Here is a 19,487-nt window from a genome sequence, read left to right on the forward strand (position 1 = left end):
ATTGGGTTTAGAGACTTTCTCAAGTCCATCCATGGACCCCTTCACTAGGATTAAGAATCTCTAAAGGCAGAATTGCAGAAGCATTAAGTGAGAATTCTGGAGAGTGAAATTCCAGTTCTGCCACTTACTAGCTCTGTGATCTTGGCCTCTACAGTTCTCTAAAGTGGGAATAATAATAGTACTATCTGTACTGTATTGTCATATTTTTATTTTTGCCAAAAAATGTGGTCATATTCTGTGTGTTCTTTTTGCAACTTGCTTTTTTCCACTATTTGATATATAGCAGACATATTTCAATGTCAGTATATAGATTTACCTAATGTTAAAATTTTTGTTGAAGTAATGCATATGCTTTTTATGTTTGGAAAAAATCCAAGCAGTGTAGAAGTATATAAAGACTAAAATCTTTGTTCCCCAACCCCACCTCTCTCATTCACCAGAAGTAATCATATTTTTGTTTTTAATTCAAATGCCATTACCCTGCAATTTACCTTTTTAATTTAATAATATGTCATGGGTAGCTTTCTGACTCAGTACTGACAGCTCTACCCTAGCAAATGTTTAGCTAGTATTCCTTTGTATGGACGTCTCATATATTATTTAACCAGTTTCCTCATGCTGGATTAGTGTTGGATGTGTGGATTTCTGTCTTTTTTTTTTTTTTTTTGTAACAAATGTAACTATATTATATTAACTGAATGTTAGCCAGTTTTTAAAATTTTATATACTGTGGGCATTCACATATCAGTAAATATTAATGTTAAGTAATATACTAATAATTTTGTTCTTTTTCTCATACATCATTCTTACATATTACAGAAGATTTGTCTACCAGTATCTCTGTATCTAATTGTCAGATCCAGGAGAATGTGGTAAGTAAAAGTTACAGCTTGTTATGCTGCTATAGACATCAGTATGTGCTTTTCAGAGGGAATGGGGAATATAGGTTATTCTGGTGTATTAGTAAAGATAAAGTGTTATAATAGCCTTTATTGTAATGCTGATTTAACCTTGATATGGTGTTCTGAATTGTTTATCTTTTTAATAGATTTTTCTGTTTCCCCTGCTATATCATAAGTCCCATAGGTCTGTTTTACAAATTAGTGACCTATCACAGAGCCTTGTATACAGTTGATGCTCAATAAATGTTGATAATCATAAAAGAATTGGCATTTTTAAAATTAGAACAGATTTAACAGATGTAGACCAATACCTTTTTACAGATGAGAACACCAAGTCCCAGGGGATTTAATAGTTTATTTAAGTTTACCTAATTTAAAGAGAAATTAGGAAATTGGGATTTTTGGAATTACAGTTGACCCTTGAACAACATAAGTTTGAACTGGCTGGGTCCACTTTATTTTTCAATAAATACAGTTGGTCCTTTGTATCCTTGAATTTCACACCTGTTGATTCAACCAACCACAGATTGAAAACAGTATTATTACCCCATGGTTGATTGAATCCTCAGATGTGAAGGGCTGACTGTACTTACGTTTTGGGGAAGTCAGAAGTAATATGTGGATTTTTGACTATGTAGGGGTTGGTAACCCTCTCACCCCTGCATTGTTCAAAGGTCGGTTGTACTGATTTTTATGACAGGCACTGGACATCTTGCAACGTTGTGTATATCCTTATTTACTCAAAAATCCAGTGAGATAGACGTTATTAGGTTGGTGCAAAAGTAATTGCAGTTTAAAAGGTTAAAAATAATTGCATCCGGTGGCCGGATGGCTCAGTTGGATAGAGCGCGAGCTCTGAACAACAGACTTGCCAGTTCGATTTCTACGTGGGCCAGTGAGCTGCTCCCTCCATGACTAGACTGAAGACGACGAGCTGCCGCTGAGCTGCTGGAGGGCCGGCTGGATGGCTCAGCTGGTTGGCTCAGCTGGTTAGCGAGCTCTCAACAAGGTTGCCCGTTCAATTCCTGCATGGGATGGTGGGCTGTGCCCCCTGCAACTAAAGATTGAAAACGGCGACTGGACTTGGAGCTGATAGGCCCTGGAGAAACACACTATACCCCAATACTCCCCAATAAAATTTTTTAAAAATAAAAGAAAAAGAAAAAAATAATTGCAAAAACCGCAATTACTTTTGCACCAACTTAACATTATATCCCCTTTACCAATGAGGAAATTTAGGCCTAGGAGACTAAGTTTACTTGTTATAGATCACTACTTAATAAATATAAGACTTTTTTTATTTGAAGCATTTTCCCCCAAAGGTCTTACAGGATACAGTATACTTGCACATTAAGAGTGATAGTATAAAAATAAGGCTTACTTTTCTAGGACATAGAAAACCTAAGTTTCATAAAATAGTTTTATGGAAATTAGTTGCCTCTATCGTAAAAATAAAAATGTATTTAAGTCTTTGAGTGAAAGGAGTCAGAGATGTTGACATTGCTTTGTAGAGGTAAATTAATATTACTACTTTGTCTTTCCTTAATAGGACATCAGTACTGTTTATCAGATCTTTGCAGATGAGGTGCTTGGTTCAGGCCAGTTTGGCATCGTTTATGGAGGTAAGTGACTACAGACTTTTGCATATAGTACATACTATTGAAAAATGGTGAAATTTTAAAACATCTGCCAGCTGTCCCAATTAAGTAACAGAAAGATTCAGAAAATTAGTTTCACAATCGCCGTACTTTATCTCTTCTGGTAGCTCATACATAAAGATGTTTGTGTGGGGAAAATTGTTTGAAGTTTATCTTGGGCTGTGAAGCCTTGTATTTATTGAAATGTGTGCCCTACTGTTTTTCCAATACAAATGGCACCATTTCTCTGCTGTTGGCATGAATGTTATATCAGGTCTGGAAACCTAAAATCTTACCCAGCTGTGTGCCTTAGGATATTGATATTGCAAAGTCATTTAACCTCACTGTGCCTCAGTGTCTTCATCAGTTTAATGGCTCTAATAAAACCTGACCAGCATAGCTCACAGGGTCGTTAATATTAATTAAATTTAATGTACATAAAAGTACTTTATAAGCTATGAGCCACTATACAAAAAAATGTTAAGTCACTGTCATCCCTTGCCAAGACTATTACAGTAGTCTCCTACATGGCCTTACTGCCTCCGGGCTTGTTCTAACATGCGGTTAAATCACTGTGCTGACTCAGTGAATCTCAAAAAAAATTAATTCACTAATACAAGGTTTCCATTTTGACAATCTCTGAATACTAGGTCAGGGTAGTTAACTATCATTTATTTAATAAGGTAGATTATTTTTCAACAAACAAGTTGATTCAAATTTCTTACCTTTTCAAATAATGAAATACGCTTTATTAGGAGCAAATACTATACAGGGAAAACATAATTTACTTCTTAAAATTAAAGGTGAATGAAAGAGAAAGAACAAAATAAGCCTAGGAAAAGAAATGTAAGAGTAAATCCATATAAATTTCAGTGCGGACAACTTTGTGGTAAAACTTTTGTATTGTATGAGCTATCAATTTGCTTCTTTTCTATACTTTTTTTTCAAAATAGGAAAGCATAGAAAGACTGGAAGGGATGTGGCTATTAAAGTAATTGATAAGATGAGATTCCCCACAAAACAGGAAAGTCAACTCCGTAATGAAGTGGCTATTTTACAGGTAAAAAAAAAGTGGTTTTGTATTGGTTTTAATTTTTGATTCATGAGTTTTAAATCCAAGACTGTTTAGTGTACTGGTAAGATTTGTTTTTCATTTGGTTTTGTTCTCATCTCATGACCTTTTCCCTCAGCGAAAGAGTGATGAGCATCTGAATTAATTCCTTAAGTTCTTTTTTAAAAGGAAAAATTAGATTACAGTAAGCTAGGAGATACAAGGACTGCCATTATTTTGCTCTGATAGTAATTTGTTTAGAATACATATTCATAAGTAAAACCTTTTTAAAAAATAAACTTTCATTCTTAATTCATCACTCCAGGAGCTCAAAATACTTGATACATCTACTACCACATGTTGTTAGGCCATTGCTATATCCACTCAAGTCTCACAGATAAGGTGCTTGACTATTATAGTAATTACTATAAAAATAAAGACTGCTTAAAAATTATTCACCTTTTAAAAGTTGTATGTATTCAAAACCCTAAAGATTTAATTTTATAATGGTTTAATCCATTAAGATACGTTTAAAGATGTATTAGGAATGACTTAAATCCCATAAAATAAATTACTATGTGTTTTTATTTTCATTTAACATTTTTACCTCTTTTGGGGGTCATCTAGAAGACTAAAATTTAGCTTTATTTTTTAATTTTTCTGATAAGTATTTGTCTAAAATACTTATCTTTTTTGTTTTCTAAATTCTAATAATGCAAGTTTCTATTAATTCATTACGTAGCTTTTGCATAATATTTACGAAATCATGGTGATGTAATAGTTAATGCTGTCAGTGCCCCATTTGCTTGTGGGTGAAGTTCAAGAAGACACAGCTTACTGAATTTACGCTTCCTTGAAGAAGAAGGTAAGAAACTTATAAACACCTAATTAATTTTACATTTATTACATTATTGGCCACTAGTAGTAACATTTGCCTTACTTCTTTTTCAGAGGAGTGATAATCAAAAGATTGGTCTATAAGCTACCTGTGGTCACTTCAAGGCTGCCTCCTCCTACAAAGAGAGCTACCTTAAATAGAACATTAGTAGCATTCAGGCTCTGTATTAGAGTGTGAATATATTGTTAAGATTTTGGAATCTTTTTCTTATCTAATTTTGGAATCTTTCTTATTGTCCAACTAATATGCAAAAAAAATAAATATTAAGGCTGTATTCCTAAAGTTTGATTTCTTGTCACTTTGAGTACAAACACACCTATGAACTAAACACTGAAGCTCTTTCCCACCATGTTATCAACTGTATCATAATAACTAAATATAAGAATTTCCAGATAATGCACAATGTAGAAACATTATTATATCCTTTTGGTTATTTTCTTTCAATTATTATATCCTTTTGGTTATTTTCTTTCAAATTGCCCAACTGGGAATAGAAGTAAGTGATCGCAGCGTGTCTCCAAATAAAATATCGTCATCTTAAGTTTAATACAATACTGTCTTTGTTGTAGATTCTCTTCAAATTGTTTATATAAAATATTTACATTTTTATATTTAGTGAATGGCTTACTTTGTGCCAGAAACTATACTACTTTTTCACAAACTCACCCAGCTGGAAGTTAGCAGGTTCAGAGTTTGAATCTGTCTCCAAACCACATGCTCTCTGCTCTACCGAATTGGACCTGCGTGTGTGTGTGTGTGTGTGTGTGTGTGTGTGTGTGTGTGTGTGTGTGTGTGTGTATACGCACGCGAATGCGTGTGTGTACACACATAAAATTGTGACTTCATTTATTCCTTTGCAGTGTGTAAACTGCGGATTCTTCTGTATATATACAGTGTAAAGAGCAACTTTAGCCTACTTTGTATGTGAATTATAATTCTCTCAGTACAATCTGAATGTGGTAAATACATTTTATAAAAGGAAACTTTTTTCAGATAGCTCATTTACTGAAATTAGTTCCACAACATTTAGTCATACGAGCATTTCGGCTAGACTTTCAAATGGGTTGAAAGGAACCCATACACTCACACCACTCTTTGGTTCCCTCCTCCTCCTGCCAGCCGTGTCATCTTCACTTTCCCGTCTTTGCCCCGGGTTGTTCATCAAGTACACCTCAGAGGCTGGCTGCACCTGTAGAGTACCACGGTACTGTAATCTTCATCTGCAGCTCCGCTGCTATCCGTAGTTTTTCTTCCCTACATCTACATCTTTATAGAGAAAGGATAGGTGAAGACTAAGCATATCATTGACACCACAGCTTTGACCTTTCTGGTAGCAGGAAGGAAAAATATATAGAATCATTAATTTAGAAGTGACCTTGCAGTTTACCCAGGAACATCCAGCCTGGCCCTTGAGCAGTTGGTTGATAGGCTCTGTATGTCTGTCCGTTTAATTAATAGAAATGAGCACAAGATATTTTTAGACATCTGTGACTATTCTGTATTAAGCTGAACCAAAATCTCTTGAAAGAACTTCCACTGCAGATACCATATTCAACAAACTGCACCTCTTTTCCAGATGATGGCCACACTGACTTTCTTGCTATTCCTCACACTTGCCAGTTACAGTCCTATCTCAGTGACTGCGTTAGCTGTCCCCTCTGCCTGGAATGCTTCCTCCCTCCAATTTCTGCATGGCGTATTCCCTTACCTCCTCCAGATTTTGCCCAAATGTCATTTCCTCAATGAGGCCTTTGCATTCTATTCAGCGTTAAACCCTCCCTGCACCCCTGCACTCCCTTACTGTGTCTTTTTGCTATAGCACTTATCATCTCCATACTAGGTGATTGACTTGTTTATTACCTATTGTCTATCTCACCTTGCTAGAATTAAGAAGCTCCAAGAGACGAGCTATTTGTCCGTTTTGTTTATTGGTGAATCCAGACTACCTACATAGTACTAGGCACATAGCAAATACTCATTTAATATTTATTGAATAAATCTATATGGGAAATTATCTATAACATTAAATTTTTTAAAAGTATGGAATGACTCCATCTGTGTAATTTCTTAAGGTAATGTGTACATTATATTTGTCTATGTATGGTTATGTATGGACAAGGATTCATACTTATAAAAACTGTCAACATGGACACATCTGGGAAGCACATTGTGGGGCAGGGAAGAAATGGAGACTTACTTTCATTTCATAGAGAGATGGTAATTAGTAAAATGTTTCTTTTGCTATTGTCTGAAGAGGGTAGGAGAGTAGTGGCAGAAAAGGTGTGGTGCTGTCACGGCTACTTGTATTTAATACACGGTGGGGGGGGGAATGTTATCAGAAACTTTGGAAGGAAATTTGAACATGAATTTGAACATTGCGGTATAAATTCAGCATTTTCCCCTTCTCGGAAGTCATCCAAAAGCTACAGGAAAAATGATAAATGGAAAAGCATACTGTTTCTTTAATAAAAATACAAGAGAGTTCAGACCTACAAAATAGGTAGAAGTTTTTCCAGAAACAATGGTAATGGAGCAGGGGTACATGCAGGAAGCGGTACCACAATAAGAACTGGCTCTCAGACCTACAGTTGTCTGCTCTCTAGTCATCTTCTCAAATGAAAGAAAGCCAAGGGGGTCATGATCTGATAAGATTAATGGAAAACACATTAAATGAATTGAAGAAGGGCATTTTAACAGTGGAAGAGTGCAAATTTCATTATGCCAAATAACCAGTCATTTGAATATATAAATATTAAAATATAAATATTCAGAGAATAATAAATAATATTCTTTGATCTTAATATAACTTGAAATAAATTTCAAAATTAAAGCCCCCACCATATAAAAAAGTTTTTAAATCTTAATCTTTTAGTCAAAGAGCAAAATCTGGATTTCAGAGTACCACTTTGAAAATAATTGTGAAAATATTGTATATCAGAGTTTTTGGGCTATTGCTCAGAGAAAGCTTTATAACTTCAAATATTAAGCAACAAAGAATAAAAATAAATGATTCCAACTCAGGAAGTTTAAGAATGAACAATAAACCTAAGAAAAGCAGAAGGGATTAACAAAGATAAAACAGGAAATTAATAAATTTAATACAGAAAATAAAATATATCCAAAAGCAGGTTCTCTGGGGGATTGGATAACAATAAAATAAGTAGCCAACCTAATCAAAAAAATAAAATACAAAAACATCTTGGGGAGATGACCAGGAATACTAAAATAAATTAAGGGAATCTTAAGATACTACCTTGTGTAACTGTCAGATAAATTTGAAAACGTGGAGAAAATGGTTAGTTCTCTGTGAAAGTATAATTTACTAAAAGAGACTCCAGAGAGAATGGGACATTTATTTACACAAATAGAAGAAGTTGTTTAGAAAGGAGAATAATGTTATAGTATATATACTTGTGTTTTTGTGTGTGCATGGGTGTTTTTAAAGGAGGAGGAGGGAAAAAAGAACCTTAAGAGATAGACAACTACAGCATAGAGGACGGCCAGGCACGCTTCCAACTCTTAAGTTGAACACAGTTACATTCTGAATTTTCCACTACTGTCATTATCACACCCACCACTGTGGACTATTTCACTTTTATCTACTGTAAAATTGTGTCACTTATTTTGCTGCTTGGAATACCATGTTTTAATTGATTAGTAAATTGGAGCATTAAGTTTTCAGTTTATTAGTAAACCATATTTTGCGCTTCTTTTTCATTTTCTAAACATCTTTTAAAGCACCAACCATGATTCAGACATTGAACTAAAATGACTAAGACACAGTCTCTGCCTTCAGGGAGCTTGTACACAGATACGGTACCATGGGATAAGTACTGCTGCATAGATACCATGTCTCCCCGAAAATAAGACCTAGCCAGACCATCAGCTCTAATGCATCTTTTGGAGCAAAAATTAACATAAGACCCGGTCTTATTTTAATATAAGACCCAGTCTTATATAAGACTGGATCTAATATATAATAAATATAATACTGGGTCTTATATTAATTTTTGCTCCAAAAGATGCATTAGAGCTAATGGTCCGGCTAAGTCTTATTTTCAGGGAAACACAGTAGAGCGTAGAGGAAATTATTGCAATAGTCCCAAAAAGAGGTAATGTGATGGTGTATTTAAAAAACATTTTAAGGAGCTGAACCTCACATAAGCCAAAAAAAAGTTTTCCCCCTTAGCATAATTAGGTGCCCATAATGGTAAAAAACATAAGAAAAATATACTTCTGTTAATAAGGAATAGTTTAGTTGGGCCAGTAGAGCATATTTAAGATTGAATAGGGACAGTGAAGCCAGATTTTTGAAGATCTTAAAATCCAAGTAGAGGAATTGAGATTTATGTCCAGAAATAGCCATTAAAACATTTTTGAGCATGGCTGATTTCTCAAATTTGCCTTAGAGGAAGGTGTGCTTGCTTGTTTGTTTGTTTGTTTTTACCAGTAAGGTTTTTCATTAGCAGAAACAATATCATATTGATCTTTGTATTGTCCAGCCCTGGTAACAGTAGTGAAACATGGGATGATAGAGGTAGAGATTCTGAGCCTTAAAAGAGGGAAGGCCAAATTGATGTATAATGAGAATATAATGAGAAGCAAGACAGTTAGATAAGTAAACTACCTTAGAAACAAAACCATCTCTTGAGCAAAGATCTTCACAAATACGAGCCCAAAGAGCTCTGGGTAATTGGCTAAAATTTGATTGGCAATTGGGGCTGATTCATGGACAGCATAAAGTTAGTGTAGGAAGATTTGAGATGAGAAGGAAAGAAAAGAAAGTAACGGACCAGAGCAATTACATAATCAAATTGAGGAGACATTCTTTCCCCTCAGTGCATCAACTTCCAGAACTTGGAAAAATCAGAATCTGTGTTCCTTATTTTGTTTGCTTTTATTTTTCTAAGCTGTTTTTCTTTGTGTGCCTTATATTCCATACAATTAATCCTGCAATTCCTCAGAATTTGCACCATCCTGGGATTGTAAACCTGGAATGTATGTTTGAAACCCCAGAACGAGTTTTTGTCGTAATGGAAAAGCTGCATGGAGATATGTTGGAAATGATTCTATCCAGTGAGAAAAGTCGACTTCCAGAACGAATTACTAAATTCATGGTGACACAGGTATTTTAATTCTTTTTTTGAAACTGGAAACTACATAAGAGAATTAAATAGCCATGCTTTTACATATCAGGATGTTGTGGGACTTGTTAACCTCGAAGAATAGAATGACACTTTTAGTTAAATCTTGATGAACTGTGGTGGGCTTTTCAAATTACTGTACCATTCAAGGGGTCAGATTGGGGCTTAGCTATGATTTCTCCAGGCATTGAAAAAAATCTTTCCTTCAATCACAGATACTTGTTGCTTTGAGGAATCTACATTTTAAAAATATTGTGCACTGTGATTTAAAGCCAGAAAATGTGCTACTCGCATCAGCAGAGCCATTTCCTCAGGTGAGATACTCTCCAAAACCTTTTAAAGCATCATTTTAAGTATGACATTAGGAAGTATCCATGAAAGGCATTGCTGTAGGTTCATCTTACGGAAATAAAATTTCCATCCTGTAATTGCCAACGAGGATATTACCTGAATAGTTTGAATTCAGATTTTACTATTTATTTCATTTTCATTAAGACGTTTTAGATTTAACCTGATCTCAAGGAATACCTTTTGCATTTCACCTCTGTCTGTGGGTTGGGAATGAAGTAGGGAGAATCAACCTTGGTGCTTGCTGCTCAGGACAAATTCCCCATAAAATAAAACAAACTGAACTGGGAGACACAAGGCAGCCAACTCCATTTCCTCTTTAGAATACTGTATTTCAAACATTGTCACCAAAACCTGCATAAGCATTACATTTCCCGTCACCAACAGTGCTCATATGCCTGTGATGTGTGTGTATCCTGTGTGATGCACGATTCTCTTCTTCACTTCGTTAAGTTTCAGTTCATCAGGAAGTGTTGATCTTGGATCCAGATTTATTTCACAAATGGGTCATAACGCAGCTTGTAAAAGTCCTGAGGAATGTTTTTCATGATTGTGTCCTTTGAATCCTCCAAATAGCTAGTGTCTGTTGCCACAAACTATTGCTTATGTGCATTTAAAATAATGCACAACTAAACAAATGGCTAGAATAAAAGCAACAGAGGGCTATTTCACTTGGTGGATACAACTCAAGTTGTCTTTCAAAGAAAACGGTATTTTAAAAAATTATTCAACTCAACTTTTAAACAAGTGATCATATTCTTTCTTTTATAATGCCCATGTGGTTAGAAGTGATTATCATTGTGAGGTCAAAAAGAGTCCCCTAATAGTTGTTGCGATGTTTTAAATAAAGTGTGTCCATATATTATCTCATTTGATCTTCAAAATAGTATGGACAAAGGATGCACGCCCCTCCAGCTGAGGCTAAAACTCCAACATTCTGACCTCGACTTTAGTGATGCCCATTGTTCCACCAGGAAGGAAGGGAAAATAACATTTACTTGACAGTCTTTTTTGCTCAAGTGCTAGTTTAGCCATGGTCACACTTCTTTATTCAGTCACCAAACTGCCAAGTCATCTTTACTAGCTAAAATAAGTCATTTCATGAAAAAATAAGAGAATTCACATTTTCTCATGGTCAATAGCCCTATTCTTCAAATACTCAAATAGAGAAGTAGCCTAATTCAATAATGACAGAACAAACATCATCGTAAAAACATGTATGAGGGTCCATATCCCCAAAGCAGCAAGCAGCACTTGAATACACCTTCATCTTTGCTCTCCGGTCCCTATTTGTACCACTGGTTTGCAAAGGCCAAATCCCTTTTATTTGTATTTATATTAATGCTTTTTCTGAAAACATTCTGTGAGTCAGGGCATTTCGTCTGGGAAGTACTTGGCTCTTGCTTGTTCAGCATGGATGCATCACCAAAATCTGAACCTCTGCTAGAAGACAGGCAGCAAGTGTACTGAGCTCAGCCAAGCTCATCACACTTCCAGAACTCTTCCCAAATGGACATGGCAATGACTGTGGTCACCTTCAGATAGAACTTTTCTCAAATGTAAACAACTAGCAATAATTTGTTCCACAGGCATAGAAAACACTGTTCTATCAGCAATCTCTAGCATTACTCTTCTGCTGGCCACATTAATAGTTATCTTTAATACACCTCAATTTCATTTACTTGCCAATTTATATTAATAGTATCCTTGGGAACAGATTCTAGCATTAAACAAAATAATAAGTTTTTAAATATCATAACTTAATTTTCCTTCAGCATTTATTAAGTACCTGTATATGTCCAGGCTCTATGAGTCCACTGAAGATTCAAAAATGAAACACATAATTATTGCTCACAGATGACAGAAAAGTGATCTCCTTAAAAGACAAATGATAAAAGATCAGCACCCTCCATTTCATCAAAAAACTTTAAACACTTATGACAGTCTGGTATTTGGCATTCTGGAAGACAGAATTCAAAAGTGTTTTGTTTTTTTTTAAATAAGCACTAGGAAAGCACTTCATACTACTAATGGATTTATAAATGTATCTGCCTTTTGTGAAAAGGTATTTTATAATTTCCCTATCTACAGTTATTTGACCTTCATAATCAATATAGTTGGCAAGTGTGTTGAAATGATAAACTATCATATTTAGAGACGGGGTGTGTGTGTGTGTGTGTGTAAAATTACCACCGTCCTTTGAATTCCAGGTGAAGCTGTGTGACTTTGGTTTTGCACGCATCATTGGTGAAAAGTCGTTCCGGAGATCTGTGGTAGGAACACCTGCATACTTAGCCCCTGAAGTTCTCAGAAGCAAAGGTTACAACCGTTCTCTAGATATGTGGTCAGTGGGAGTTATCGTCTATGTGAGCCTCAGTGGCACGTTTCCTTTTAATGAAGATGAAGATATCAACGACCAAATCCAAAATGCTGCATTTATGTACCCACCAAATCCATGGAGAGAAATTTCTGGTGAAGGTAAAAAAAAAAAAAAAATCTGTAGCTGTGTCCTTTAGTCTAAAAATCTGTGATCCCAAATTATCCTCCTTTTCATTATCTCTTATTCATCTTCCAAATTCAATTAGTTACCAATTTTTGAGCACTCTTCCTTAGTTCCCAGGCATAGCAGTAATCCAGGCCCCAACTACCTCATTTTGCAACTAAAATATCTTCTTTACTGTCCTTCCCAGTCACCACTGCCAAATCCATCTTCAGGAAACACTACTTTCCCCTGATCTGCTCCCTGACACTGTGGCCCCCCCTTTCACCATGCTGCAGCTGGAGCTCTGATTTGGCCCACGCTTGCCTAGCCTCTCACTTCTCCCTGTACAGCCTGGTTGTGTACACTCTTCTGAACTGTTCTCTGCATATCGCTGAGGCCGTTCCCCTGCCTGCTGTCCTTCCTTGCTGCTATTGATTCTTCAAGAACCCCATATACCTGTGGCTCATTTTTGAAGTTCTTCCCTGAACCTCTCCTCTAAACTGTTAGATCTACCCAGGCTAGTTGGGCATATTTTTCCTTAAGTAGTCTTATCTTTTCATGATTACTTTTGTTCAGAACCAGATTGTAAGCTCCTTCAATGGAGACCTGTAGCTCAGGTTCTTTGTATCTAGAATGAGCTTTATGTTCAATAGACACTCTCTAATTTGTTTTCAGCTCCTGTGGAGCCCTTGTAGGAAGCTTCATACATTTGTTTTTCCTGCCTGGTGAAGGCTTTTGAGTTTGCTACACCTGCTTCTGTGCCCAGCAAGAGTGACTTGTTTGGCCCTTTAGTTTACTGATACTGACAGGATGAGACAACCCATAGAATTGTACAGACCCTCTGCTGGGGAATACCCCCACCAGGATTTAGCCAACCCTTGGAACAAAGGAGTCTTTTATTTTTCAAAAATTACCCAATCTAGTCATAGGGAGTAATTGTCCATTAAACTGGGAAAAGTTTAAGAACAACATGGAAGGACAGTAGCAGGCTCATGTGGTAATGAACAGAGCTAATTGAAGAAGTGCATATGAGGATTTTGGGGATATTACCAGAGTCATTTTAGAGGTCCTGGGACAGTGGTCTGCAGAACTCTTAAATCAGAATGGATTAGGGAGTTTATTAAAGAAAAACTCCCTGGCTATATCCCAGATATTGAGATTCACCAGCTGGAATGATAGCAGGGATGCATTTTAAATACCCCAAATGATTCTTATGCACATGGTGGACCAGTGTTTAAAGTGGAACCATGGATGAAGGCTTGAAGTGTTTGGAACAAAGAAATTCATACTTCAAACACTTATGGAAAACCTGCTAGTTTAGTGGTATATAGAAGAGAAATATAACTATTAGTCTATAGTCTTTCATTTGACCCATCCCTGGGTCCAGGCCTTAGAATAAATATTTTGGTTGTATCCATATAAAATGCTCTATCAGTATGTAGTTAATATGGTTGCTTTGGTTTTGCAGTTGGTCCATTTCTCCAAATAACTGGATAAAATATATATGCCAAGATCTTACCACATATACCCAAATACCATGAACTTACTTGTTAAAACCTGTTGAGTATGAACTTTTGGTAATAAGTTATCACCTCAATCTAACTAACCACCTCTGTAGTGGCGAGGCAATGGCTAGAAAGCATTATGTCACTGAGGGGGAAAAAAACAACAAAAGTAGCAGCGTGTAATCAGAGTCTATTTTATTCATCTTGAAATAACAGTTAATACTAACTTAGCACTATGTGCTAAGCACCATTCTAAGCCCTTTCATGTATTAAACTAATGTCCTCTTTTCAACAACCTCATTTTACAGATGAAACCAAGGCAGAGTATACTTTAGTAACTGACCCCATATCACAGAGTAGGTGGCAGAATGACTTCTGCCCGGGTAGGGTGGCTCCAGAGTCCATACTTTTAACCTATACTCTACATTGCCTCCTTAATAAAACAGGTACTTCATAAAACAGGTTCATTGTAAATTTAGTAAACTTTTATGGATCACTAACATGTTAGCCTAAAGTCTATATCCTTGAAAAGAAAAATCCTCTGAACTACCTTCCAGGCAGTCACAGGTTTGGGGTGCTTCATACACCCAAATTCACATATCTAATTTTGTCTTTTCCTTAGCAATTGATTTGATAAACAATCTACTTCAAGTGAAGATGAGAAAACGTTTCAGTGTGGACAAATCTCTTAGTCATCCCTGGCTACAGGTAAAAAAAATGTGTATCTCTGGCAATCCTCATTTAAGCAGCTGGTTGTGATTTCTCTTACCCAATGAAGCCACTCTAAGATCAACAGATTCTGCATGGTTTAGAATACTGTAAGTTTCTTCAGTGATTAATTTGTACTGTGGCTACATCTCTGGAAGTTTTGCAATACACTGAAAGGCAGAACTGAAAGCAGTGAATTACTTATAGGGCTTTAGTGTTCATTTCACCTTTTGGTAAGATGAGCATGACATTATTTTGTCAAATATATTTTACTTTTAAAATGTGCACTAAAAGTTTCTATTTGTAATCGAGATCAGAAATGCATGTGAAGTGTTTGGCTTAATTCCTCCAAAAGCTATTGCATAGATTTTTCAAAATATACCCCCAAACGTTAGAGTAAAGAGAGAAGCTTTAGAACTATTTTAAGGGGAATGAAGGGTGGAATTGAATTCAAAACAAATGCAATCAGTTACTCTTAGTGATTATTAAATAGAAATAATCCTAATAGAAATTATAAGTACTTTCTTCTATTTTAAGGAGTAAGGTGTAAGCCTCTCAGTATGGAACAAAATGTTTTAGTGATTATTAGCCATCTCAGAGACCTGAAGCCATTTATTTTTAAATTTTAGAAACTAGTTACTTTCTTCATAGAGACTAAATTTGAAAAAGTATTTATCTTTAACATTGCTAATTTAAAATATTACAAATGGAACTTACTTTATAACAAGTATTTATGAGTAGTCAATTATATGACTACGGTGCTAAGCAAAAAAAGGTTGACAGTATTTTGTTTCTTTTATGGTTCATAATCACTTCATTTTTTTTAGGACTATCAGACTTGGCTTGACCTTAGAGAATTTGAAACTCGCGTTGGAGAACGTTACATTACACATGAAAGTGATGATGCCCGCTGGGAAATACATGCATACACACACAACCTTGTATACCCAAAGCATTTCATTATGGCTCCCAATCCAGACGATATGGAAGAAGATCCTTAATTATCAATGAGCTAACTTCAGAAAGAAAGGATTTCATTTTATGGACTGCTATTTTGCTGCACAACTGTTGTTCTTTGGAGATTGTTATCTGCAAGAATGCAAAGACATGAGGAAATATGATAAGGAATCAGTGACACCAATACTGTAGTTCATAATGAGTAGGTACAAGAGGGGAAACTGAGTAATAAAAACAGATAATGGAACCAAGATGAAGCTTTTCATAAATTTTTACAGCATAAACAATAACTGGTTTTTGTATTTTTTCCTAATCTTTCACTTTAGTACAATAGTGGCACTTAATTTATCTTCCCTTTCCTGTTCTTATTTTTTAAAAGGCAAAAAGGCAAGCCAGAGTCCAGTTATTGCATAGCTTAACCAAATCATACAAGAGTTACAAGGTTGATTACTGAACAGGTTTGCATTGAAGAGATAAACGAGATTTCCTATAAGGACTTGAAACATCTATCTGACCATACAGAGGCACTGAGGGGGGGTTTCCTAGATGCTTAGAAAAGGACTGCTGGACCGTTTTACCTTTCTTTTTTAGGTCAATCAAGACTCCAAAACAGTGATCCCTAACCTTTTTGGATTTGAAACTCTGAATATGCTCTCTACAACATAAAAATTAAGTTGCCACCTTTTGTGAGTATGTTACAATAGCCTCTAAGGTAATTTGGGACAACTGATGGTATAAAAGTAGGAGTAGGAATCGCTGGTCTGAGTGCTGAGTTACCATGTATGTTTGCTCATAGCTCAACTCTACTGCTAAATAAATACTCATGTTCCCACTGACACCAATGTTAAGAGTCCAGTATTCAATGGGTACAGATCTAAACTCTGTACAATTTATTTTTACAGGGGGTTGAATAGTTTGAGGAAGAAAATGAAGGCCAGTACAGGGTCAGTTAATGCTACAGGAAAGAATAATGAACAGTATCCATCTGGAATGTTTTAAAATCAATTATTTTAAGCAGTTCGGGCAAGTGGATGCAGCTGACCATGAAACAACCTAGTAGTTTATAAGGGTAGGGACATATCAGCAGCAGAGCAAATGAAAGAATTTTCTTTTTTTTTTTTTAAACATTTCAGCTCCAGCAGCCAGCTAAAGAAAATTTTTTCTACTCAGATATAACAAGAGGTTAGACTTTTTCAAAGCTTTTAAAAAGTTACTAATAATCTCCCCTCCACCCACACACTACTTTCTGGGACCATCCACTTATAAAATCTAATGGCTTGTTTCTTCATTCCTCAGTAATCACTGTAAACGTTTTTTCCTCTATAAAGAGCAAAAGATTTGGAGTCAGAAGGTTTCGGTTTAGTCTTCTATGTCCAGCCTCCCTTATTAGCTGTGTTGGCCTGGCCAGGTGACAATCCGTGTGAGCCTTAAGTTCCTCAATCTAGAAAATGAAGGTAATGATTCTCGCCTCTACCTTCCTCAGTGTTGTGAAGATGAGATATGTATAACCATAGTCAATAAACTAAAAACTATAAAACTTAAATCATCACTGCCCACTGAATCCGAGGTAACAAAGGAAAAGATTGTTCATATATAAACAAAGACTGAGAGAGTCTTTTGAGATGCCTGAAGCTACTCCCTTATCAAGGACTAAAAATGTCCTTGAGAGAGTAGCAAACATGCAGTGCTCCAATGTATGTTCTGAGCTCTTTACATGTTAACTTATCCTCACAACAGTATAGGATGAACTCCATGTGACAGATAAGGAAACTGAGGCACAGGGAAGTTAAGTAGCTGCTGAAGGTCACACAGTATTTGAACCCAGGCAGTGTGGTTCTGGAGTCCTTACCTTGCTAACCATTTTGCTATACTGCCTCTCCATAAATATCTCCAGGAGACATTCCACAGCTCAGTATTTCAGTCTCATTTAGCAGTTTTAAAAATCAAAATTTTTCAAAACCTTTTAGAAATGTGTTTTCTCTAGGATAGAGGATGACTTCCCCCAATTTCTCCAAAGTCAGTCTTTATATCAACGTGCTAAAATGGAGTAATTCTGAGTCCTTAAGCACCCTGTTGTGGTTTTACTGCATAAAGTGAAAATGAACTGGAATGATGTTTATTTGCTATACTTACATAATCAAATTTTACAAGCCATGAAAGTAATTTCACTCTTTTTGTTTTGTTGTTGAATGCCTAAGAAGTTTTCTAAATTTGTAAAGGCACTGTCAGATAATTTGGAGTTGAGTAATTGCTCCAGATACTGTATAACGTGCATAACCATTTTTTTGTCTTGAAGTTGTCTGTACAAGAAATAATTGTAAGAAACATTTGATAATGTACAAAGTAGTCCATAATGACACTGTTCAGTACATTTTTATATTTTTTTGTTACATCCCACTTTTTGTAAATAACCTCAAAGAAGCTTAATAATAAAATGTATTTCCATATCACTATACTTTTCCATGTGAAAACCTGAGCCTATCTCTAGTCAAGGTATCCAAAGAAAATTTTATTTGGTTGTGTTATTTTTTCCCCCAGGCCTTGGTAAGAGAACTATTTTGAACATAGTATTTATAAATGGAACTAATGCTATATTTAAGAACACTGATTTTTTTAAACTGCCTAAAATAAAAAACAACTCATTTTATAATTTTATATGAAAATTGAGGTAATTATCTAGAGGTCTCATTTCTTGGAATGAAAGTTTGGAATAACTGTAACTACAAATTTTTCAGGAACTACCATCAAATAGTCCACTACTGCAACTGTCAGAAGGCTTAAATGACTAGCACTGGTCCAAGGCTGCACAGCAGCTGAAAAACAAACCCTCCATTTTCCTTTAGAGTGAGATACAGAATCTCAGCTGAGCCAAAGAAGCAATAAAAAGCAACAGTTCATCACTCTGCCAATGAACTTCCAATACAGTTTTGCCATAAGTTGAAGACACATGGCTAATATTCTTTTCCTTAAATCTTACTTGTAAATTTGTGTTGCTAATATAATTTTTTAGAAAGTCCATGTGATTGGTGTTAATTTAAAAGTTCTGTGAACCAAAACATGAAAACTTAGTGGAAAACTTGACATTTATCTGAAAATAAGGGAAAATTAGCTCAATTTAGAAAATTATCCCTCTTAGGTAGTCTATTATATTTACTCATATTTCAATACATGTCAGGTTTACTGGTTTTACTATGACTTAAATTTTTTTTAATCTACTTTTGTTTTTAATTATAAAATTCACAGGAGCATGTGGTAAAAAATTCAAATACCTCAAAGGAGAACAAATAAAAAATTAAGTTTCTTCCCACCCCTAAAACCCACATCCAGTTGGGAAATTTAATAGTGATTTTTGGGTATCCTTTTCTTATGTCTTACATAACAAGTAAATGTCACAGAAAACAACCAGTCTGCACTGAAATATTTCTATGGAATTACTTATGAGCAGTTCTTTAAATGTAGCTTTTCTCCAACAAAAATGGAATCATAACTATAAAACAGTTTGCACCCTACTCTTTTCACTTACTAAATCTTATAGGTCTTTCTATGTCAGAACATATTGCTGTATGTCATTTTTAAAAATAACATGTTGATAGTTCTATTTAACCAGTCCCCTGTGAATGGCCAGTTAGGTTGTTTCCAGTTTTTATTAAACCAATCAGTGTTCATGTTTACTTTTAAAAATAAAACAAAAACATAGCAACTCGCCTTGCTAATTAAAGGAAACTCAGTTTCACGATTACTTGTTTCCTATGTGAGAACACACATTTTGTTCCCAGTTTTAGACACAGTGTTTAGTTGTATGTAAGATGAGCTATTTTTATTGACTATGAAGAGATAAAATATTTTAATACTTAC

At 35.3% G+C, this 19,487-nt stretch overlaps 1 protein-coding gene across 1 annotated transcript in view; it reads left to right on the forward strand.

The window, feature by feature from the left end:
* PRKD3 (protein kinase D3) overlaps window positions 1–19,481 on the forward strand; it is a 56,257-nt gene extending 36,776 nt beyond the window's left edge. Inside the window, exons 12-19 of the mRNA XM_033124670.1 lie at window positions 820–872; window positions 2,452–2,524; window positions 3,493–3,599; window positions 9,453–9,614; window positions 9,848–9,946; window positions 12,191–12,458; window positions 14,590–14,675; window positions 15,503–19,481. Of these exons, the coding sequence (XP_032980561.1) occupies window positions 820–872; window positions 2,452–2,524; window positions 3,493–3,599; window positions 9,453–9,614; window positions 9,848–9,946; window positions 12,191–12,458; window positions 14,590–14,675; window positions 15,503–15,676 (1,022 nt within the window). The 3' untranslated portion in view covers window positions 15,677–19,481. The remainder of the gene's footprint in view (window positions 1–819; window positions 873–2,451; window positions 2,525–3,492; window positions 3,600–9,452; window positions 9,615–9,847; window positions 9,947–12,190; window positions 12,459–14,589; window positions 14,676–15,502) is intronic.
* The last annotated feature ends 6 nt before the right edge of the window (window positions 19,482–19,487 follow it).

This window comes from Rhinolophus ferrumequinum, chromosome 13, assembly GCF_004115265.2.
Source record: "Rhinolophus ferrumequinum isolate MPI-CBG mRhiFer1 chromosome 13, mRhiFer1_v1.p, whole genome shotgun sequence".
In the NCBI taxonomy this organism is placed as follows: Eukaryota; Metazoa; Chordata; class Mammalia; order Chiroptera; family Rhinolophidae; genus Rhinolophus; species Rhinolophus ferrumequinum.